At 38.9% G+C, this 23,684-nt stretch overlaps 1 protein-coding gene across 2 annotated transcripts; it reads right to left on the bottom strand.

Annotated features, from left to right (window-relative positions):
• Positions 1-1,026: 1,026 nt before the first annotated feature.
• Positions 1,027-23,511, bottom strand: LOC144665922 (putative E3 ubiquitin-protein ligase HERC4). Of its 2 annotated transcripts, XM_078527205.1 has the most exons (31): positions 23,167-23,511; positions 22,214-22,376; positions 21,759-21,841; positions 21,416-21,608; positions 20,856-20,887; positions 20,381-20,478; positions 19,745-19,828; positions 19,585-19,631; positions 19,125-19,350; positions 18,801-18,928; positions 18,035-18,091; positions 16,771-16,879; positions 15,911-16,106; positions 15,014-15,063; positions 14,022-14,084; positions 13,193-13,252; positions 12,493-12,600; positions 10,961-11,005; positions 9,940-10,029; positions 8,646-8,816; positions 8,254-8,301; positions 7,163-7,258; positions 6,573-6,691; positions 5,994-6,041; positions 4,982-5,048; positions 4,403-4,485; positions 4,147-4,255; positions 3,972-4,046; positions 3,557-3,659; positions 3,064-3,116; positions 1,027-2,640 (listed from the first exon to the last, which is right to left on the bottom strand). In XM_078527205.1, exons 1-31 carry the CDS (start codon positions 23,396-23,398, stop codon positions 2,479-2,481), a joined length of 3,198 nt encoding a protein of 1,065 aa, XP_078383331.1. In that variant the 5' UTR covers positions 23,399-23,511; the 3' UTR covers positions 1,027-2,478. The 2 variants fall into 2 exon arrangements, with proteins under 2 accessions (XP_078383331.1, XP_078383332.1); XM_078527206.1 differs by lacking the exon at positions 10,961-11,005.
• Between the last annotated feature and the right edge of the window lie 173 nt (positions 23,512-23,684).

Here is a 23,684-nt window from a genome sequence, read left to right as displayed (position 1 = left end):
ATAAACTAACTTCTCAAAAATCTGGGAAGAGCTATGGTGCTGCTGATAAAAAACCTTTCGTTTGCAGCTGTTTCGAGAACGTTTGTGCAACAGAAGCACAAAAGCATACGCTACAATGCCGAGAGGTACTATGGATAGTGTCAGTCAACCGTTGCTGGATCGAAGTTTTACGGCACTTCATCAGAATAAACGTGGCTTTTGATTAAGGTCAACTTTTCAATGAGGTTTTCTGATTATATTTTCTGTCCTCCAGTTTTGACATCGACTTATCTCAAACTCCACAAACCATAGGCAATAAAAACCCTTTTATACAAGAGAAATTGAAACCTCGATCAACTTTTAATCATGATAGCTTTTAAGCTTAAAAGCTTGCTAAGAACAACCCGGCCCTGTAGGACAAGCTCTCTCGAAACAGCGGCTCTATGTCAGCGGCGCTCTCAATTTGGTTTGCTAAAACTCCCTGTTACATGTATCACGTAAAAACAAAATTTCATAAAAATTGCAGTCTTACTCAGGTTTTTTCAGCCACGCCTTTGTTTTTTACATACAAAAAATCCGGTATTACATTTTTCGCGGAGCGTGTCTAAACGAAAAAGATCACTGAAACTGCTAAAATAATTTTAAAAACAGACTTCCAGTAACACAACTTACAGCAATGCAATAAGATTTCGCTTCGCCACATATATAGTTGTCATAATTTCGATGGCATCGAAAATGGCGCACGCTAACTTGGGTCCTTCAAGTTCAACTGATAAATTTATTTCACTCCAAACAAACAAAAGAATGAGAAAATAACTAGTAAAAAATAAGCACCGATAATTTTAAAAAGCATTTGTGGTAGTTTAAGACCTCGGTAACGCAAACGCACAAGGATGGACGCGGATTTCTTTTCAATATGCGAAATGTCCAAATTTAGATGGCAGAGAAAATGGCGGATGTCACACTTCGCGCGTGCGAGGTATCATGGTTACGAGGAATCCTTTAACGATCCTCTGCATACACTTCCATCATAGCAATTTACACCACTACAATTTTAAAAACGTTTATTTCAAAATCTTATATGCCAAATTTAGTTTCCCTTGACAAATCTAATATTGTTGTTGACCCACACCAAACGATCCTCTGTTATCGTTCAATGCGATGAAACTATTAATACAAAATGCAAGATATTTTACAAATGTGAAAATTTACACTGTCTTCTTGCCTATGCAAAACCTACTGGAAGTACCAGCGCTAGCAGTTCATGACATTACTGCCGCCATCTTATCTGGATTAAGCATTTCAGATGAGCAAGGAGACCATCTAGCCAGCGGTTTCTTTCAAAAGGTCGCTAAGCAACACGACGACTACATGACGTCACGCCATGCCGACGTTACACGTTTCGAAGTTCTTCTTGCGAACACTCATTGCAAAAACGAGAAGGAGAGCATGAACCTGAGCCTGTACATATTCCTGATAACTTGATGATGTCATTGTCACGTGACAACATACTATTCGCTGATTGGAGAAGAGCAAATCGCAACTCTTCGGGCAACATAACAAGAAATTCTCAAACATGGTTACCAGTCCACTGTATACCGACATGGAAGACCTACAAATCTCCTTCATATAATTTTGTCAGAATAATACCTTAACACTCTTTTACAGCCATTTATTCAGGACATCGTCCAATGAATCTACGTTCTTTTGCTGTCGAAACGAAAGCGATTAACGAGACCGTATCTTTTTTTCTTGACCAGATACTAAGCTTCAGCGAGCACAAGTACCCTTTGGACCAAAAACTGGACCATAAACTAAGGTTTCAGGTCGTCATGTCTGTTTTATAGCCACACGCTGTGCTGCAGAAAACCAATTGTCGTTCTTGCCCAGAAACAAAAGCTTTAACAAGGACATGTTTTTTGGCGATATACTACGGTTTAAGGATGGTACACATGTCTCCTTCTTAGTCAGAACCTGGGCTTGAAGGAGGACAGGCCAGAAACTAAGCTCTAACAAGGGTATGTCTGTTCTTGGCCATAAATCAAGATGTAAGGTTGGTATGTCTCCAAGGAAACAAATTATCTTTCTTGATCAGTGGCTGAGCTCGTGCATTCAGCGTGACGAAATAAGTCTCTTCCTTTGTCAGAAGTTTGGCTCGAAGGAGGACAGGCCAGAAACTAAGCTCTAACAAGGGTATGTCTGTTTCTTGGCCATAAACTAAGATTTAAGGTTGGTATGTCTCCAAGGAAGCCATTGTCTTTCTCGATCATTGACTGAGGTTTATAGACGTGCATTCAGCGTGACGAAATACGTCTCTTCCTTTGTCAGAAGTTTGGCTCGAAGGAGGACAGGCCAGAAACTAAGCTCTAACAAGGGTATGTCTGTTTCTTGACCATAAACTAAGGTTTAAGGTTGTTATATCTCCAAGGAAACCAATTGTCTTTCATGATCAGTGACTGAGGTTTCAAGAGGTGCATTCAGCGTAACGAAACATTTCACTCAAGCCAGTCCAAATCCTTTAGAGTACTCCACAGCTTGACTGAGTTTTGTTCTCATCATTTCTTTTGTGGGGTATCTTGGTAAGTCCAGCAAATTAAAGCAAGTGTGTGCCACAGGAAGGTGATCTCCGTGTTCTCCACCAGCCACAGGCTGGATAATGACCTGTGAAAACAAAAAATCAAGACAAATCGGGCTCGGTTGCTCAAAACGGGGAACATTAAGAGTTATAAAGCACTTGCCATCATTACTTTGTGGGGGGCGGGATGGCCTACTGGTTAGCGCGCTCGACTCCGAGCTGAACGGCACGGGTTCGAGCCCTAGCTGGGGCACTGCGTGACTCTCACAGTGCCTCTCTCCACCCAGGTGTATAAATGGGTACCGGCGAATTAACTGTTGGGGGGGGGGGGGGGGTAACCTTGTGATGGACTAACATCCTATCCAGATGGGGGAGTAGAAATACTCCTAGCCGCATAATGCTACAGAAACCGGGACAAGCATCGGCTGTATGGGCCACTTGGCTCGGACACAGACTTTTTTTAAAGAGTTATAAATCACTTGTTATCACAACTTTACAACAGCGAATACCTTCATGGATTTCATTCCCAAGATTGGCACCCTGTCACTTCCTGTCAAGAAAACTGAAAGTGCAAACAGATGGTTAACACAAGTTTCCCTATTATTTAACGCATTTTTCATGATTCAAATTTTCCTCACAATTTGGTTGAAAGTCGAGATTGCTAAACGTTGAACCACCAAGTCCTTCATTCGAAATATGAACCTGACAATATTAAGCCGGAGGGGGGAGGCAGGGCATAAACATGGAACTTAAGCAATTATCTGCCCTTAACTCTTGACCATTTAGCGGACCTGCTACGAAAGTTCAGTAACTCTTTCGGCTGTCCATAAATGCCCTGGAGTGGGGCAAATACCCTACCTTTGCCCACCTCGCATAGCTCCAGGCTAGCGGATACTAACTTCTTTGCACGCTGTATCTGAAATGTTCATCAGTTATGTTTTGGACCGTTAATCTGGATCATTAAAAAGGGCTTATTCACACCGCTATATACTACTAACGTACCAAGAAATTTTTTCTTCATGTCAATCGGGAAGTCAAAAAACACTTCCCAGAAGTTTTTGATAACGGGGTGGTACTTGTAATAGTCTCCCTTATACTCTGCAACCTGAGAAAAAAGAACATAACAGAGCTGTTATTCAACAAGCTGAGACAAACGTGAATTACAGGGGCAAAGGGGGTGAGGGGTCAAAGGGGGCAAGGGGGAAAGTAGGGCGTGGGGGCAAAAGGGGTGCGGGGGGAAGAACGGGAAAGTAGGGTAAGGGGGCGAGGGGCAAAGGGATTGAGGAGGAGAGGAGGACGAGGGGGCGAGGGAGGCGAGGAGGGTGAGGGGGAGAGGAGGGCGAGGAAGCGAAATTCCATACCATAGCTTCTTGTCCCCAAAACACTTGACATACTTGACATTTATTGGTTTTGCTACCTGTTCGAGTTCTCTGAAGTCATAATCCTGACATCCCACCACCATCTGCATAAGCTCCTCAGGGTGGAAAAACTCCTGTAACATACAAGACCACAATGGCAATAAGCAAGTGAATACATGGATACGCAACAGATCACATCTTGTTTTTAGTAAATAAATAAATAAATGCACTTACCAAAACCTTACCGCCACACACACGGTGAAATCCGATAGAAAAAGCATCAAACTGTTTTTCTACTGACTTGTTCAAATAGTAATCCATATAGACGTCTACATACTGCTGTCTAAATACAGGCAAACAATGAAGGTTATTACAATTGTTGCTCGAGTGAGTGATTTTCGATGAGTGTTGTAAAACCAAACCAAGGATGGCAAAAAGAAATGGCCCTTATCAAAACCTCAAGAGCAAATGATTCAAAAAAACACCGTACCTGTTTTCAAGTGTGACTGCAGTGTTTGCGCCATCTGGAATCAAATCAATGTATTCCAGTACCCCGTATTTCTCACGGACAATCTATATAATGAAAAAAAAAAGCATTTCAATTGGCACATAACGTAATCATTCAATTTTCATTCACTTCTAACAGTTATGCTTAGTTCCTACAGTGTACTCTGTGCTAACTAATACCTGTTATCATTATTTTTCAACAAATTGCTATGATGCCCCAATGAGGTCAGAAAGTACTTGTTATCTGTCATCCGTACATAACAGATATCCTGGGATATACTTAGCTTACCAAGACTCGTCCGACTTCTCGCAAAGCGCTGCATAACCACAGTTTTTCTAGCTGTAAAATATATTTCGTTGACAATTTGTTGAACATCAAATTAATTATCCTGCTCGATCTGGTAGAATATCGTCTGATCTTAGTACCAGGTGATATTCCGCGCGATTTCGCATGATAATTGTTAACTATCAAGCATGGTCCCTGTGCAAGTAAATTTGAGCAAACTTTCCAGCTGGTGTAGGAGCACGGATTTAAATAACAGCAGCAATACTGGTGACTTGCCTGAAAGTTGAGTCCAAACGTTTGTGTAAAGTCATCTTCATCATACTCCAGCAAATTCTCAAGATTTCTGTAAGTTCAACATGAGTCAAATTCTTATTATCGTGATTCGAACAAAACTTTACGGAACAACATTACTATATTAGTTAGATCAATTTTCAGTTGAGTGTCACAAAAACAAGCACAAAGTAATAACTCTTGAAATCACAAAGGACGCGGACAATCCAGTGAACCAATCAAAACACGAAGCAAATGCATGTAGCCAGCACGAAGCGCGGGAAAACGTGTGTGAGTGAGTCACGATTGGTTTTGGTGTTACTTCTGATTGGTTGGTAAAGTGCTGCGAGTTTTTTAAGCAAATCACTAAGCACAGTAATGTCAGATAGTAATGCAAAACCAAAGCAAACGCGAATTACTTTCGACACTCAAGTGAAAATCGCTTTACCAGTTTAAGAAAAAGTTAAAATAAAACACGGAAAATAAACACGGATGGTTACTGAGGAAGATTAAATAGAATTATAGTAGCATGATACGGATGTTTTACTCCATTTTTTTTTTTTTTTTTTTTTTTTTTTTGGGGGGGGGGGTTGGAATCTCACTAACAACGGGTGGATAACATAAAAGAACGTGACGTTATAGACTCGGAATCTCATTATCGTATAACCAGTTTGACAGGTTGGTCAATGATGTCATGTTCTACTTTTATCTTGGTTGGTATAACCAGTTTATAACCAGAAAATACATCGGGCAAGTCCATAAAACGATGTACTCTATAAACATTTAAGATATTTTTTATAAACAGTAGTCAAACCTGACAATTCACATGCCTGTCATAGCTTCAAGGACTTACATGCACCACACCCACGTTGACTACTTTACCAATATTAAGGATAATTTTGAAGAGTTAAATTTGAGAGAAAGCTGGTCAGTAAAATTGGAGGAATTTTATTTCATATGCTTGTAACCGTCCCGTGCAATAACATAGCAGTATATAACGAATACATGCAGAAATAACCTGGCAACTTGAGGCTTATAACCCCTGAAGTCATCAAGACTTGGTGTCCTGAAATAAAACAAAAACACAATTTGGATATCTGCTGACAAATCAACAAAGAAGGAGTGGGAAGGGTGGAAAAGACCATAATTTAAACAACTGTAAACAAGAGCAAGACTGTTTAGTAAAATTTCTTAGACAAGTGTTTCATTTACGTCTAATGAGTTTCAGTGACACTAGACAACTTACAGAGAAAAACACAATATTTAACAACAACATGCTTTAAAATAACAAATTTTACCAGAGTATTATTTTACCAGATTTAATAGTCTTAAAGGAAAGCTAATTCACCTAGCCGTTTTGGGAAAAAGCAAACTTTCCAAGCAGCATTACTCAATAGCTCTCACGCACAGGAGCTTCAAAGTTGTCATACATAAAGCCTGCATCGGGCAATATGATACATCTTGCCGGAGCTTATTCTGATTGCTGTAGCATTAAGCGACTAGAAGTATTTCTACTCCCCCTGGATAGAATGCTAGTTCATCGCAGCGTTACACCTCCCCCACCCCCACCCCCCTCCTCCAAGCAGGACAAACTTACCTGGCTAACAGTTTCTTGTACAGAACTGGAGGAAACCTGAGATCAATAATGGTTGAGTTGTAGATAGCCAGCCCACAAATGACACCAATCAACAAAAACATTGGACTCTCTTCAAATGTCTATAAGAAAAAATAACAGAATAACACTTAGCAGCCAAATACTGTTTCCAGCCATTGGCCTGAACAAGGATTTTGCCAAATTCCAAAACACATTACTCGTCTCCTTATATTTTATAAAGTCTTCTCTGGACAGGTCTCAAAGGCAGCATTCAGACTTTTATGACTTATATCGAAGAGTACATGCTCATGTGAACGCTGAAAGCCTAGCTTGCTTATATCAGCAATGAATTCCCCATTATTCTTTACACCCATTGTTGGGAAAATACAGTTACGAGTCTACTTTCTTAGAACAACGAGGACCTTGGTAGAACAAGGTAGAATTTGTCCTCAGAGGAAAGTGTTCACCTTTCCCAGTGTAACTTTTACAATGACACAAGCCTGAACAACACAAAATACACAGCAGTCATGCATTGCCAGGTGTCTAGAAAGGCTCACATGTATTCACCCAACCATGTACTGCTTCTAACATACCGTATCATTAAACCAGATCGTCTGCGACTCTTCAATGTAAGTGAACATTCCAAATTTTGGATCTAGGATCTCAGTCAGAAGCAGCATAAAGAATTCCTACAAAAATCACAGTTTCATTATCAGGAAAACGAGGTAGTACAAACCGTTCATTCAACAGATAAATGTACTCACAACACACACATAACATAAGCACTGATTAAAAAATCTATTATTGATATTGGCATGAGGCCAATTGAAAATTACGAACGCAATTACTTTCTGAATTGTACAGCACAAGGTCCTGTTGTTAATTAATAGCATCAATATCAAAGTTAGAAAAGTCTTTCAGAACCTCTTTTGAGTGAAAATTGAAAGGTATACGTATTCAATCAGTTTTTACAAAGAGAAGTAAACTTTAAGTTGATTAAGGCTTTTTTTTAAGTGGGACCGGTTTTAAACAGATCGGGTATGAAAATCGGACTGGATAGGCCTTCTGCTAACCCGAGACCGGTCTGGAACTGGTCCGGAACGGATCCAAAACTGGACCTGATTGGATCCGTTACAGACCAGTTCCAGAACGGTCCCATGTAAACACCTGGATCAGTTCCAAACGGTTCCATGTAAACAGAGGCTGATCTGGTTCAGTCCGGTTCGGAACGGCTCTGGTCTGGCCCCGTGTAAACGTAGCTTAAGTAACTTGATTGCAACAGACATTTATGAAATGAAACGGTTTTTTAAGCCGATCTGTTTTTTACAACCTAAATTTTCGGTTATTTTACTGTTCATCTTCATCGGAGTTCAAAATAATAATAATAATAATAATAATAACCTTTATTTACCCTCGTGTGTTTATAGCACAAAGGCTAGTGGGGCCGAGCAAATGACAGAAACAAATAAATCAAGTTCAACAAAAGTTCGTTTGTGCTTGCGCTACCAATCTGTGTGCTTCTTACGTTTTTAATTTTAAATTTTAGACACATAAGCTTAAGGGAATGCTTTCCGTTCGTTCACAGCATTGCTGTCCATAGACAGTTTGCTTCTAAACTGGTCTCCATACTCTAAACATTTTAATTTTTCTGGACGTTACATCAACAGCGGGATATGCACTTTACCTTTCTAACACCGCCAGCGTCAACACCCTCCTCACCATAAAACACAACCTGCAAAATGAAAATGCCATCAGACGTTGACCAAACAAACCCAGTACAGTCATACAGTCTCTCTTAATCACTTATTATCAGCATTTTATGATATGCTTGTGATACAATATTACATGGCGTAGTCAGGGTTTTCAGTAAGAGCCAGCATACGCCGGAGTTCCAGCAAGTATTCTATCGTGAATCTCCAGCTAAAATTAACGCAGCCCCCTATAAAGGCCAGGTAATGTTTTCAGCTTATTTTATTGCTACCTGGCGGGTACCGTACAATTGAAGCCACCCACTTCAAACCTTACTGAATGCCTTGTCTGAGTAAATGGATGCTACAGAGAATCTCGATTTAATACCTTGAGCGGTTTTTTCAAGTCACAAGGACCACACTTCATGATCTGATTGAGGGTGTTGTCCACAATATTCTCTCTCTTCACCACTATCACCAGTATAGGGTTGTCTGGATTGATTGGCGACATGGACATCATTGAATGCACATTGCGGCGAGTCACTTCCTCCACAGCACTCTAGAGATCACAAGCAGACAATGTTATGTCTCTTCAAGTTGTGGACAAAGTAATTACTTTAGTAGTAAATGATAGATTTTAAGCTCGGTGATAAATTGTGAAGAAATTATTCTACATGACACGAGCGTGGGACAAAGAAAGAATCTAAGTCCCCGACAGGAATCGAACCCATGGCCTCCCAGACACCGGTTGGGCGCTCTAACCAACTGAGCTACGTGAGACTCGCTGTGAGCTAGGCCATTTACTAGGTTGATATATGACACGCGTCCTGCATACTGCTAGGATCAGCAATGTCGAAATCATCAAATTTGTAGTAAATAATAAAGATGGTAGATTTTAAGCTCGGTGATAAATAGTGAAGAATATTATTCTACATGACACGAGCGTGGGACAAAGAAAAAATCTGAGTCCCCGACGGGAATCGAACCCATGGTCTCCCAGAATACCGGTTGGGTGCTCTAACCAACTGAGCTACGTGAGACTCGCTGTGAGCTAGGCCATTTACTAGGTTGATATGTGACACGATATGTTACTTTGTTATGGGAAATTGATGCTCCTGTATACTAAATTAAATGCTTTGAAATTAAAGCAACTTGAAATAACACGAATTGCAGGGAACATTTCTTTCAAATAAAGGAAATTAACGCGAGGGACAAATGTTCAAAACGAAGAAGTGAAATTATTTATGTCACTAAAGATATTTTAAATTTGGCTGTAGTACAAAAAAATAGATGTCAAGAACCGCTCTTCTAAAAGCAGAAATGAACTGGAAATAATGCAGATGACTATTGAAGACTTTTACATTGTTAAAGGCAAGGAGAGAGAGAGAGGGAGGGATGAAGGGAAAGGTAAGTGGGCAGGGTGGGATGAGATGTGTGGGTGGCATGGGTAGGTTGGTGGGTGGAGTGGATGGCATGGGAAGAGGTACATGTTTTGTTGAAGGAAGGGATGGGTGAATAAAGTCGAATAGGATAGGTGGGGTGGGGTAGAGTAAGATAAAATGCTGTGCAGTGGGACAAAGATGTACTTGGGTGTGATGTGATGAGCAGAGGTTGGTTTTGAGGAGGTGGGATGGGATCATTGAGTTAGGGTAGGTGTAAACCACTTAATTCTATTAACTCACTTGCATTTGCATAACAGCATCTGTTTGAAGCAGTGTTGTTTTGGCTTCAGCATCAAAAACAAATGGGTAGCGACAGAATGAAAAGGTTTGCTAAAAAAGACAGTAATGAAGAATTGTTCATCTCAATCTTTTATCTTGACTTTAAATAAAGGCTGAAGGAAAACTGTTGGTAAAACAGCAATCCTCTGCATTGTGTCACAAGTACAGTTACTGTAAGTTTTATCACAAGGTACTGTAAGTAAAGGCTGGTTTTCATTTGTGATATGGCCAGAGTCTTTATCAGAGTTGTAAAGTGAGCTTACCACTAAGAAAAAATCGAAAATTCTTAGTCTAAGCAAAGTAATGAGATTGGCGGAATCAGAGTTAGAAGATTCAGAACGTTTCCATTTTCTTCTGATTCTGTTTATGTTTAATCGTTTCACCCAGGTGGGGGATCAGGCCAGGACTCCGCTAATGACTCCGTCATTTATGATCCAGTGAAAAATACATTATCAAAGTTGCAAGCCAAAGCAGCAGAACAAACCAATCACAAAATAATGATGATGACAACGATGATGATGACTGCAAGTTCTCAGGTGCTCCGAGTTCTTCCTTCCTGCTTGTGCCACCGACAATTTTAGTTTTCAGTAGATCATTAGCAAGGGAGTCATAAGTGGAATTGAAAACTCTTTGCTAACGTAGCCCTTGTAATTATGAAAACCAGCCTTAATGTTGCAACAGTGTAACCATTCTCCTCCTGCCACATTGTTTGTAACACTTTCTGTGGTTACTATCTGTAACAGTTCCGAACAAAACAATCTGTTCCTGTTATTGACTTCGCAAATGGAAGCAAATTAAGCTTCTCAATCTAGAAGCCATCACCATTTTGGCACTTAAGGATTTGGTGCAATGCAATGTGATAACATAATTTGTAGTTTAGATTAATTTGGTGTCTAGCAAGGAATATGGAACACCCTGCTGCCAGATTCAAGCCTAGAGAGTTGATCATAAGCAAATGTGCTTTTGAAAATTAAAGGCCTACCACGTGATAGAGTTGGCGGCGCAATTCTTGATGGTTTGTCAGAATCTAAACAGAAGGAGAAGGATGTGAAGCATGCTGTGCTCTTATTGGCTGTTGTACTGTGTCGAACTTAAATAAGTGCAACACTAGTTTATTGTCAACTAGCATATAAGTAAATAGATTTCTCTCTTTTCATGTTTAGTTTCAAACCCTGCTTCACACGCTCCGAAATATAAGTTGTCAGTTCACAGGGCACCCATACAAGTGGTGTGATTGTTTGTATGTTCAAAATACAAATGTACAAATATTGCGAGTTATGTCTACATTTAAGCTCAAAATAAACGTTTATCTAGCTCATTTGTTTATTTTGTCATCTCTGTGGCTTTTAATGGCAAATTTGAGCAACTTGAGGGGTTTTGCGTTGACTGTAACTAATAATAATAATAATAATAATAATAATAAAACATTTTTATAGCGCCTATCCAGGTCTGCTCTAGGCGCTTTACAAATCTATAAAAATTCGTTAAAATTAGCTGAATAAATCTTAAAAATTAAAAATGTACATTAAAAGTAATAAAAAGTAAAAATCGCTAAGAGTAATAAGTTTTTTTAAAAAGATACAAGTGAGTTTTGAGTTTTGATTTAAAAGATTTTAAATTGTCACATGAGCGGATAAAAAGAGGTAGACTGTTCCAGAGTTCAGGCGACGAAACAGCAAAAGCTCAAGACCCATACGACTTAAGGTGGAATTTGACAGGGTTAAGGCGTGAAGAGTGTGACGATCGGAGGGTTCTTGAAGGTTGGTAGTGCGTTAACAAATCTTGAATGTAGATAGGAGATTGTTGATGGAGAGCTTTGAAGGTAAGTAGCAGAATCTTAAATTTAATGTGTTCAGAAACAGGAAGCCAGTGTAGTTCTTTCAATATCGGAGTGATGTGGTCGTATTTTCGGGAACAGGTGATAAGTCGAGCAGCGGCGTTCTGAACAGACTGAAGCTTTTTTAAGGCATACTTCGGCACATTATATAAAAGAGAGTTGCAGTGGTCGAGTTTGGAAGACACAAAAGCATGGACCAAGATCTCGGTTGTTTTCGTGGATACTACACATTATAAGAAACGAACAACCCTTTAAATCGCTCAAATTCACCTTTTCGGGCCGTAGAGATGATAAAATAAACAAATGAGGTAGATTTATGTTTATTTTGTTGACATTTCTTGCAATATTTGTACACAAAAAAGTCCCTTGCAATATTATCATACATTTCCTTATTATTTTGAAAATACAGTCACACCGATATTTGTATGGGATCCCTGTGGTTAGTTGTGAATAGAAGTGAAGAATAAAATGGTTTTCCCTGAAACAACATCAGATGAAACCTTGACTGTTTTCTGAGCGGGAAATGAATGAGCAGTTCATTGATCTCACATTCATCATTTGGTTTTTCTTTAAGACACAATTATATTCCACAACTAATTCTAGTTTTAATTAATAAATTAATTACTATTTCATTGCTCTTACACCATTATTTTTTCAACAATATATCAGTCTATTACCTGATTTTGAATCCAGTTGTAGTAGTCAGCTCTGATATCAATAGTCGCTTGAATCTCAGGAATGTAAAATTTTTTAAAAGGTACAATGTCACCAGACTCTGTGTTAACCTAAGGTAATGAAGGAAGAAAGAAATGGTTTACACCAAAATATTAAATTATTGCGCTTTTTGGAGGGTGTAAACACAGCAGCAAGTTTTCCTTCCGTTTATTTGGAAATGACATTGTCCTTCCATTTTAAGTACAGAGTAGTTTTGACACAAATAGACACATAGCCCATGAACATTGTCCTTGGCATTGCTGTAGTGGTTGCTTACCTCTATTGGTTATATCTGATTCACCTGCTTTCAGTTTTACATGCATAGCAGCTTTCTATCGACAACCATCTTTTGACGTGCTAAGCAAACAAGATGGATCGAAATCCACCAATCACAGCCTACTACTAGCATAACCTTCTCAACTTGTGGGCTCATTTGCATGAAGCCAACACAGGTATGCATTGGTTTTGTTTGGCGCAATTCAAACAGCACTTAGAGAAACGATGTGGAAAGATGGATGTAGAAAGATAGCTATGCACATAACACTGAAAGCGGGTGTAAGTCTAATCATCTCCACACAATGACAGTCTAAATGTGCACTCGCTGATAATAGGATCATTTTTACCTGAACAGCTTTAGCAGGCAGTGGTGTTTGGCATACTTACACAATTAAGCTGCTCTAAGACACCTAAACATGAAGCAAGGGCTGCTTGTCGTCTTATGACCTAAAAGAAACATTATCACTAGAGTGGCAGTGTCTTCATGATGTTCATGTATAAGGAGTCACAGTTAACTAATCATTGTTTAATTTCTATAAGTCAGAACTTGCCAGCCGGTCTGGTAGTTTTGAATGTGGAATGGGCCTTTTCCACTAGATTTTCCCACAAATCCACCACAATGTTCAGTGTATAATAATAGTATGCATAGACTGATTTTACAGGACAAATCTGACTAACAGCGGAATTTTGTTCTTGAATATACCAGTCTGGCCAGCCTGTACTGACCAGTTAGTTCACCGGACTTCAAATCCTGATGATAACTGCATTCAATACTCGGCAATACAATAAAGTTTTCTCTTCTTGTAGTGCTGGCTGATTGGTTTATTTTAGTTAGGTGACCACATGACTGCCTTAGCTTTGGTGTGTAATAGAGCGGTTTTCATTCAAGTGTCGAAAGTAAATTGCGTTTGCTTTGGTATTGCATTACTACGCTTACTGATTGGCTTAAAAATCCCGCGCCACTTTCTGAGCCAATCAGAACTAAAACCAAAACCAATCATGACTCGCTCGCGCACGTTTTCCCGCGCTTTGTGTCAGCTACATGTATTTGCTTGGAGTTTTGATTGGTTCACTGGATTGTCTGTGTCCTTTGTGATTGGCCAAAGTAATTCCTTTGGTTTTGGTTTTACGGCACTCAATTGAAAACTGCTCTAAATGCATACATGTAACATAGAGGAATTGCATGTTAAAAACTTGTTAAAGTTGTGGTACATACCTCTTCATTAATAAACTTTGGAGACGGAAAACGCAGTAAGTACTTTATACAGTCTTGGAACATCTAACCACACACAAAAATTCTTACTATTAGAATTAATCAATAAAAGAGAATTTGAAAGGTATTATTGGTGGTACCGTAAATGATCTAATAAATGCCCACTCTCAAATACAGTCAACTCTCTCTAAGACGGACACTGTCTTAGAGAGAGTTTGGTATTCTAAAGGCACTGACCTACTATGCTATATGTCGATAACAGGTTTTGAAGTATTATTCACTAAAAATTAACTTTTTGTGCGTGTCCGTTGGCGGTTTTAAAGTGTCTGTTGTCCGTCTTAGAGAGGTGTCCGTCTTACAGAGAGTTTTCTTACAGTAAAATGACTGAAAAACGGCAGGGACCATAACCAGGTGTCCGTCTTATAGAGGTGTCTGTTAAGAAAGAGTTGACTGTAGACGCCTCGTAACTAATAAACGCTCCCCCTGAGGTGTAAAGTTTGTATTAAACACCCCTCTCTAATAAACGCCCTGTGTCTAATAGACGCCCCCCTCCAAGGATCGCCTCAAAAACCAAGGTAACGCTCCATAGAGTAAAATCACGTAATTTATTTAGTTTCTTGCTTGACTGGAACATCAGAGAGGCCAACGATACCAAAATGGTTGACCCCGATGTTGATGGAAACATCGATAGCTTTGCATTAGCGCAGAATAGATTAGTCTCCTACTCACAAACTCTGTTTTCTGTCTTACTCCGCGCCGGCAAACTTCAAGTCTTATTTGTTTAGTAGACATTGTTTAAGTTTGTGTGAAATAAACGCCCCTCTCTAGTAAACGCCTCATATCTATTTAAGGCCCCCTGTAAAACCTCTAAAATTTAATAGACGCACCGGGTTGTTATTACATCATTTACGGTTTTTTCATAAATCATATCAACAGATGTAACAGTTGCTTAATATAAAATTCTACAGTAGAAAAATGGATCAGAAAGGACAAACCTCAATTGTACGAGAAAAATAAGTTGAAGGTAAAGTTGACCACCACCGTTCTAAAGGAAATCAAAACTAAAATCAGTGACAACAACAGGCACAATGTGGTGTGTGGAGGTATAAGGATAGTTTGTCATTAGGTCAAGATTTCAAGCCCAGCTAAATGTCCTGGCAGTGCAATCTGAGACAAAAAAAAGCTATCTTCTCATTGCAGGATACTGACCCAGGTTCTGGGGTCCAAGCTAGCATTATCATTGTGGGTGTGTCATGGCTGTTTATGGTTAGCGCAGTGGACTCTGGATTTTGAGGTCCACGTTCAAGCCTTGGCAAGCTAGGTCATTGTGTTGTGTTCTTGGGCCAGACACTTTACTCTCACAGTGCCTCTCTTTACACAGGTGTATAAATAGGTACCAGTGAACTGTTAGGACAACCTGACAAGGATGGGTTAGGAGGGAGAAGTCATGCACCCTCCAATGAGCTAGTATCCCATCCACAGTGAGTAGAAAATACTCCTAGTTGCTTCACAATACAAAGGCTGGAGTTATGAGCACCAGCAATGATGGACCATCCGGCTCACTGGGCACCAGATGAACTTTGGGATTGGCTACTTTTTAATTTTTAGTTTTCTGTACTAGTTGACGCTAGAACAACTTATCGGCATCCATTAATTTTAATATATCTGGACGAATGCAGTTGTGAGTGTCTTGTGGAAGAACATCACATAAAGACAATGATCTGGGCTCCAACCAACCCAGCTTTTACTACATGTATGCCACCCATCCCTTAAATATTGAAGGATAAATCATCATCATCATCATTATCATCATCATCATCATCATTGTATATCCTGTATGTTACTCATCATACATACATGTACATACACACAAACATGTATAACAGACTCACTTAAGACTTTGCCAGCTTCAGCCGATAATCTCAAGATTGCTTCACTAAAGGGAATGACGATTTCGTCAAATTTAACAGGTTCTTCCTTTTGATAGACAGAGCATTCAGGAAGAAGTAAGTAAACTCTGAGAGCCTCAATATCAGGAGGAGACTGCAGCAAAGAGGGAATGACATGTCGCATTATTACAGCAAACATCTGAAAAGATAAGAAAGAAAATTATTTAAATTTTGCTTAGGAATCTAAAACACTGTAGTTTAAGTTTCCTAGATACATCAAATCCCAAACAAATGAAACACCCTATAGGGATTAAAAAAACACCTCCTCTTACAATAATGAGTCCCCCAGAGGTGTGTTGGCTTAACCATTGGTGTGCTGGGCCTAGTTGTTCAAAGGACGGAAAACGCTATCTGCCGGATAAATCACTATCCAGTGGATAAGTACTAACAAAAGATACTATGCTATCCACTGCATAGTGATTTATTCGGTGGATAGCGTTATCCCACTCTTTGAGCAACTAGGCCCTGGACTCCGGATAGGGTGATCAGGGTTAGTGCCCTGGCTGGGTCACTGTGTTGTTTTCTTGGGAAAGACACTTTACTCTTATAGTACCTCTCTCCACCCAGGTGTATTCTAATGTTGGAATAACCCTACATCCCATCCACAGTGGAGTGGAAATACTCTTAGTCGCTTCATGCTACAGAAAGCGTGATAACCTCTCTGGCCTGATAGGCCACTAGGCTCAAACACAGACTTAAAATGATGTAGCTGCAGCTGGTAGCTCATGCTCAAACCATAGGAAAGGGAGCCATGATCCAACTGATAGACAGTTATCTGGCTTGTTGACTTTACAGGAACTAACCTTGTAAATTATTTCCCTGTGAGGTATATGATAAAGCAAACCAAAACACCTTCTTGCAGAAGATAGATGAATACCATGAATTCTAGAGCTTGTTTGTTCATGGTTTTGGCTGAAAGATTTAATATTATAGAGAATTGATTAATATCCTGCACTTAAAACAAACAAGTATGTACCAAGCCAATAAGGCAACTGATCCCTCCCATAAGCTAATTTATTTGCCCTCACCCCAATTTCCATGCAGCCAAAATATGGAAAACTCTTCACTTGTACGTAATACATGCTACATAGATAATGGTGAATATTTAGCTAAGCTTCCTAGAGCTTAGTTCCCTGCCATGGATGGGAGATAGGGCCAGAAATAATGTTAAAAAAAAAAAAAAAAAAAAAAAAAAAAAATAAAATATACATATACACTAATTCAGCTAAGCATTTTGGACTAGTCTTATGGTTAACGAGTTGGACTTTGATATCGAGATGTCAATAATAATAATAATGATAATCAAAACTATAACAAAATTCTCGAACGTGATTGGTTATCAGCAGCCCGATTTGAGCACTAATTGGACAGTGTACGCGTCATGCAGGCCTGTGTAATTGGACAGTACGCGTCATTTTGCGCGCGCTGTTGTGCATTTTGTTAAGTAAACTGTTATGTTTTGCAGTATTCACAAAGACGTTTAGCAATTTCACCGATAAAGTTTGTTTGTTTCTCAAATTTTAGCATAGTTTTGATTAATTGGTAGCAGGACTTCTTGTTGTCCAATTCTGTCTGTAATCATACTTGTGATTAAACAAATCGGACTCCTGTTACGCAGTCGTCCAATTTTGTTAATCACTCGTATGATTACAGACCGAACTGGACTCCACTCAGTCCTATTACCATTATTAATCGAATGTTTATCCAGGATAGCCCTTCAGTACATGCGTACTGTTATCAACAGGCGTCCTGCTGATTTGAGGTCCACGTTTGAGCCCTGGCTGGGGTCAATTTGTTGTGTTCTTGGTCAAGGCTCTTTACTCTTACAGTGTCTTTGTCCGCCCAGGTGTATAGTGTGTATAAATGGCTGCCGGGAAATTGTTGGGACAACTTGACAGAATGCTGGGGAGTAAGCTGTACAATCTCATATAGCACCATCCCAGGGGAGTAACAGTACTTTTAGCCAGAGAAAAGTGCCAAGGCTTATGAGCCAGTGGGCTTAAAAGGCTTTTACTACCCACAAACAGTTAGAATGTACAGCAAATTACCTGTCCCAAAAAAAATTACCTGTCTAAAAACGATCCATTCAAACAAGCTTTAGATGAGAAAACTGTCTCTAATTTACTACAAGGAAAGAGACAAAAAAAATCTCATGAATAATTAAATTCAGTAGAAAAAGGGTGCTGTTGAATTTTCAAAATGGACACAATTCAGCTGGAAATTCCAGAAGCAAAATCAAATGGAACAGAAGTTATGGGTATAGAAAGTTTTAATAATTTGAGTACACCTCAAATGGTTGTCCTCTTTTTCAGAAATTTTCAAAACATTTTCCAGTCCATTACAGTCAACGTCATCAATGTTTATTACTATTTATTTTTTCCTTTCTTGTCATAAAATGTAAAATAATTATTGTAATGACAAATAAGATATCAATCACTCTATCTTAGGTCTGGAATTAAAGGAATAAAAAAGATTGAAAATTTGCAAACTGCTACTTTTGGGGAGCAGGGATGGTGTAGTGGTAAGAGTGCTCGCCTCCCACCAATGTGACCTGGGGTTAAATCCCTGTCCAGTCATAATAAACTTATGTAGGTTGAGTTTGTTGTTGGTTCTCATCCTTGCTCCGAGGTTTTTTCTCCAGCTTCTCTAGTTTTCCTCCATCCTGAAAAACCAACATTTCCAAATTCCACTTCGACCAGGATAGAGGACCCACATGAAAACCAGCTAGAACTGATGTGGCTTCCTCTTAAAAAGTTCTTTTAATTATGTTATTATTAATTTAAATACAGATAAAGTAAATATTAAACTGATTATTAATTTTAGTACAACTCACTGAAAAAATTCTGCAGATGGATTGGGCTGTGACAACAGTTGAACCAATTCCTTAACACTGGACTCAGACAACGTCCACAGATACTTAGAAGTGTCCTGCATCCTTAGATCACAGGGAACCCGTTCATTCTGGTTAAGAAGCAAAAGAAAGCAAGATTAGTAGGAGAAACAAAATTTTAGCACAACTTGAAAATTCAACCCCAAACATTAATTCCACACTGAAGATCTATGCACATGTTTGTATCTTTACGGATCTCTCGGATGTCTCATACTGTTTACCATGACATAGAAGTTATTGAAACTTAAGGTGTGTTGTATCACTTACATTTTTTGATGTGAGAACATAGCAATGATCCCCGCCTGTAGCAAAACTTTGGACCATGTAGTGACACACTGGGTCTGTTCCTCTTGTGTTGTTAGCCACCCAACTGTTGGCAACAGCAACAGGGCTATTGACAGCGACAGCCTGGTTATTACCCAGCTGGCCATTCTCTCCTGATCCAAAGGCATACAGCTTTGCAGATGACGCTACATAAGCCAGGGTATGCAGTCTGCAATCATGGATGACAGTCATCGAGTCAATGTTAGCAATAGTTCAGTCACGGCACTAACACACCCAATCAGGTTAAAAAAATTTGATGTTTTGCAGAGAGAAAATTACAAAGTTGCAAATAACAGTGTACAGGTACTACATAATTTAATGTTTAATAACTGGCTTGAAATCAAATTGAACAAAGCTTTAGATACTACCATTTAATTTAAAGTACTGCTGCCAACAATCATACCTTCCACAGGCAACTTGAGTTACAACTTTTCCCATTAATTCAAATACCTAATAAACACAAACAAACACGTACAATTAAAATAAAATTCTTTAATTACCACTAAGGTCAAAAAGGATGTAAAATTTATTAGTTATTGTTGTTCAAATATCATGTATTTTACCTTTCTAGGATTATACTCATCATCATTTGAGTTATGACCAAGTTGTCCGTAGCTGCCGCAGCCAAATGTGAACACACCACCATCCTGTGATTATTACAATATGTGAAAGGCAGACATGTACAATCAAACGGTAGGGCTAGCATTTTTAAAAACAACTAAGATGTAAGAAATTAATTTTACCCACTTTTAAACTCAAAATGTTAAGAAGTCACTCATTATTTTTTAATGTGCAAGTTGTGGACAATGGTATAGTCTAAAACCTATAAATAGCAATGCCCATTCGCCAAACAATCGACCTCATCGCCTGATAAAGACAAGCAGTTTTGCAGTTGAAACGCCTCAAAGTGTCAACACCTCAAAGTGATTCTATCGTGAAACAAACAAATAGATGTTTATTGGTATCAAATTACCTATGGGGTAAGCAAAAACAATGAACATCCACCCTGTTACACACAAAAAGATGGAATTCCTGACACTTAATGAGTGACAAAGAAATGAACTGGTGAGAATTATAATTCTGATGACATAAAAATACAGCTAAATTTTAAAAGGCTTTGAAAGGCTCGTAGGTAGGAGGATATAGTGTGAAAGGAATTGAATAAAACATTTAATTCAACATAAATTGCAAGTTAATACCTCTGTCAAGACAGCTGTATGATACTCCCCAGCTGTAACATGTCTCACTCTCTTAGACTGAGATCTTAAAGACTTGACCAGTACTGGCATAAAACGATCTGCAACAAAATTTACCAGCATTTTAGTTCCAATAGAATCCCAATTTTTAGAACCCTTGGTTTTTTTGAAACTCCCTATTTCTCAAACCAATTTTCATTTCCCTTTAGTTAGTACTTCTCTATAATTTTACCAGCCCAGTCAAAATGTTTTTGAGTAGTCCATCATAGGGTTACCTGCAGCAGAACATTATTTTAGCTATACCCATTTATACACCTGGATGGAGAGAGGCACTGTGAGAGTTGTCTTTCCCAAGAACACAGTGCAATAAACCGGGCCAGGGCTAGAACCGGGACTGCTCGATCAAGAGTCCAGCTCATTAACCATTAAGCTGCCACACCAGTCTCACAGCATAATGTGTAGAGTGTTTTAAACTAACCTTTGTTGTCGTTGACTCCAAGTTGACCAAAGCTGGAAAACAAAAATTTTGTTATTTTGGTTTTAACTCCATTTTTATGCATGACACTCAGGGGCTTTCCATTTACAATGTAGCCAAAACTGATCAGAAAGGAATGAATGGAACAGCCTTTTCTAGTTGACAATTAACAGCAGAATAAAAAAAATTTCCAACATTATTGAAAAAGAGGACAACCTCACAAGGTTTACATTAAATTTCTTCCTGGAAATTTTCATTTCATTATTATTATAATTACACTTTGCTCCTGTTTAGTTAAAGGGTTTGCATTTTTTGGAAATTCAACAGTTCTCAGATTTTCTGGAAACCTTTGCAGGAAATTTCAATTCTATTAACTCCATTTCAAATTTTCAAAAATATTTGGTCAAATGAAAAGAAACGCAGTTAACAACAAAATAACTTTAGATCTGACTTGTTGTGGGCTGAACTAGTCAGTAATAAAGGGGGACTGAACCGGATTAAACCAAACGATTAACTTTTATCTGGGTCCTAATACACTACATAACTTGTTATTGGAAACTTACTTGTTTTTGCCCCAGCTAAACAATGCTCCAGAAAGCGACAGAGCAAAGCTGTGATATCCCCCGGCACATAACAACGCAAACGGCACTCCAAATAAAGACGTAACTTCCTCTGGAAGGTGGTGGACTGGACTTGTGTTCTTACCAATTCCAAGCTGACCGTTCCTATTATCCCCCCAGGAAAACAAGACTCCACCTAACAACAAATATACCAAAAAACATAAAACTATTAATACTTTTTTTAGGTTTTTTGGCATGATTTGTTACAATTTTTTGTGAGGACTTAGTGTCTGACAAAGAGGACACATACCAGTGAAAAACACGAGATAGGAAGATAAAACTTCACCTGTTGTGAGTGCTAGAGAATGTCTTGCTCCACACGCCACTTGTGTTACCATCACACCAGCAGTTTGAAATTTCTTTATAATTCTAAACAAGAATAATATTATTAAAGGAATAAACTCATCAACTAGTCTTAAGGTACTGCAGGTTACACAGTGAATGATATCTTGCACAAGGCATCATACACGGAACAGCAAGGAATGAACAAGGCTTTCATTAAAATGAGATTTTATGCTTTTCAAATTTGGCATATTTTGGCGCAATCATTTAACAACTTAAATCATTACTCATGATCATAGATCAACATCATAGAAGCTGCTATAAAAGTGGTTACAATTAGAAACAGATCATACATGATCTTACATATATGTGCCTCTGTGAACTGTTTGATACTGAGTAATGGTTAAATGTAAAAAAAAAAATGTTTATGCCAGAAAACAAAATTTAATGATAACAAACCTTGGATGACTTTGAGCATTGTTTTCCATGTTTCCCAGACCAAGTTGTCCTTTTGTATTGTCGCCCCAGGCAAACACAAGCCCATTATCTGTGACAGCTAATGTGTGCATCTGACCGCAGGCCACTTGCCTGATAGTGCATGTTTCAAGTGCATCAACACGTGCTGTGAAACATTTACCAGATAGACACCATTCACCATTAATACTCAAGACAATAACATGAGCTTATTGACTTAGTTACATATAGGTCAGGCCAGACCAGAAAATATTTGGCTTAAGGACACAGTATCTGGTATTTCCATGGGGACAATAACATGTTTGCGAGAAACATGCACCATCTTTGTTTTGGATCTCACGCCAAAACCACGCACATGTCCACTTTGTCACGTAAATGCAGAATGAACTTCATTCAAGAACGAGTTTCATTCCAGAATGAAAGTCATTCTGGAATCATGTTAACAGGCTCTTACTTGGAAATCGGGTCTGAACTAAAATAACTGACGATAAATGTAACTGTAATAATGATCCAGCCAGAATAAAATTATTGAAAAATAAAGATTCAAAAGGACGTGTGCAAAGTGTTGATCCCTTTAAATACATGGAAATGTGACAAGAAGAATTAATAAAATTTCAGGCTTGGGATTGAAACCAAAAGTTCCTGTTGTCCACATTTGCATGGAAGAAGGTGAAGGTTGAATCAGTAATGTCGATTTATAATCACACATACATAATATAATTGACCAGCTAGTCAAATAGCAATATTCTATTTACAATCTCGTCTTGAACAAGATTACTTTAACATAATCGCATGCACGATAATGTAACGGCAATCTCGGCAAATCAAAATAACAACTGTACATCAACAATAAGCTTATTATGTAGAGGTAAACATTGCTAAACATCAAAGGACGAAAATGTAAAATGTAAACACATGCGTGACCGGACATGACTTACCGAGTTTGTGGCCGTCTTTATGATGCCCAAGCTGCCCATTCTCGTTACTCCCACATGTATAAACAACACCATCTTGTTTCAAGACTGCCGTGTGCTCCCAGCCACATACAATGTCTTTGATTTCTAACACACTTCCAAAAGTGTCCTCCACATTTCTCGGTGACAGAACTGGTTCTTCTCCAATGTCTCCGAGACCAAGCTGGCCTTCGGAGCTTTTACCCCAGCAGAACATAACTAAGGCATTTTTATAAACCTCTCATTCCTTTCCGAGTGGCATAATAGCCTGCGAAGGACTATAAACAGAAACGAAACAATTTCAGCCTTCCGCCATTTTTCCTGCTTTGATTGAGTAGTTTCCAGTCTATCTCGTTAACGCGATCAGTGGGTGATCACGTGGTTTCCCTGAGCAAGCCGACATACCCGACCCGGGCGGGGAGCAAGGCGGGGGAACTCTCGCTGCGCTCTGGATGTCTCAATAGATCCACAACATTGGCAGTTTTCACACTAGAAGACGGACA

This window comes from Oculina patagonica, chromosome 9 (assembly GCF_052425735.1).
Source record: "Oculina patagonica isolate OP01 chromosome 9, crgOcupat, whole genome shotgun sequence".
NCBI classification, from domain to species: Eukaryota; Metazoa; Cnidaria; class Anthozoa; order Scleractinia; family Oculinidae; genus Oculina; species Oculina patagonica.
The sequence above is the reverse complement of the archived record's forward strand: the minus strand, read 5'-3'. Positions and strand labels throughout refer to the sequence as shown.

Bases quoted from the DNA above. Each gene is read 5' to 3' on its own strand.
- LOC144665922 (XM_078527205.1), bottom strand. From the start codon at position 23,398: ATGTTCTGCTGGGGTAAAAGCTCCGAAGGCCAGCTTGGTCTCGGAGAC. The intron at 22,377-23,166 runs GTAAGTCATGTC...AATGTTTCACAG, and splicing joins TAAAGACGGCCACAAACTCG to CACGTGTTGATGCACTTGAA. The intron at 18,092-18,800 runs GTGAGTTGTACT...CTTTCCTTGTAG, and splicing joins CCATCTGCAGAATTTTTTCA to TAAATTAGAGACAGTTTTCT.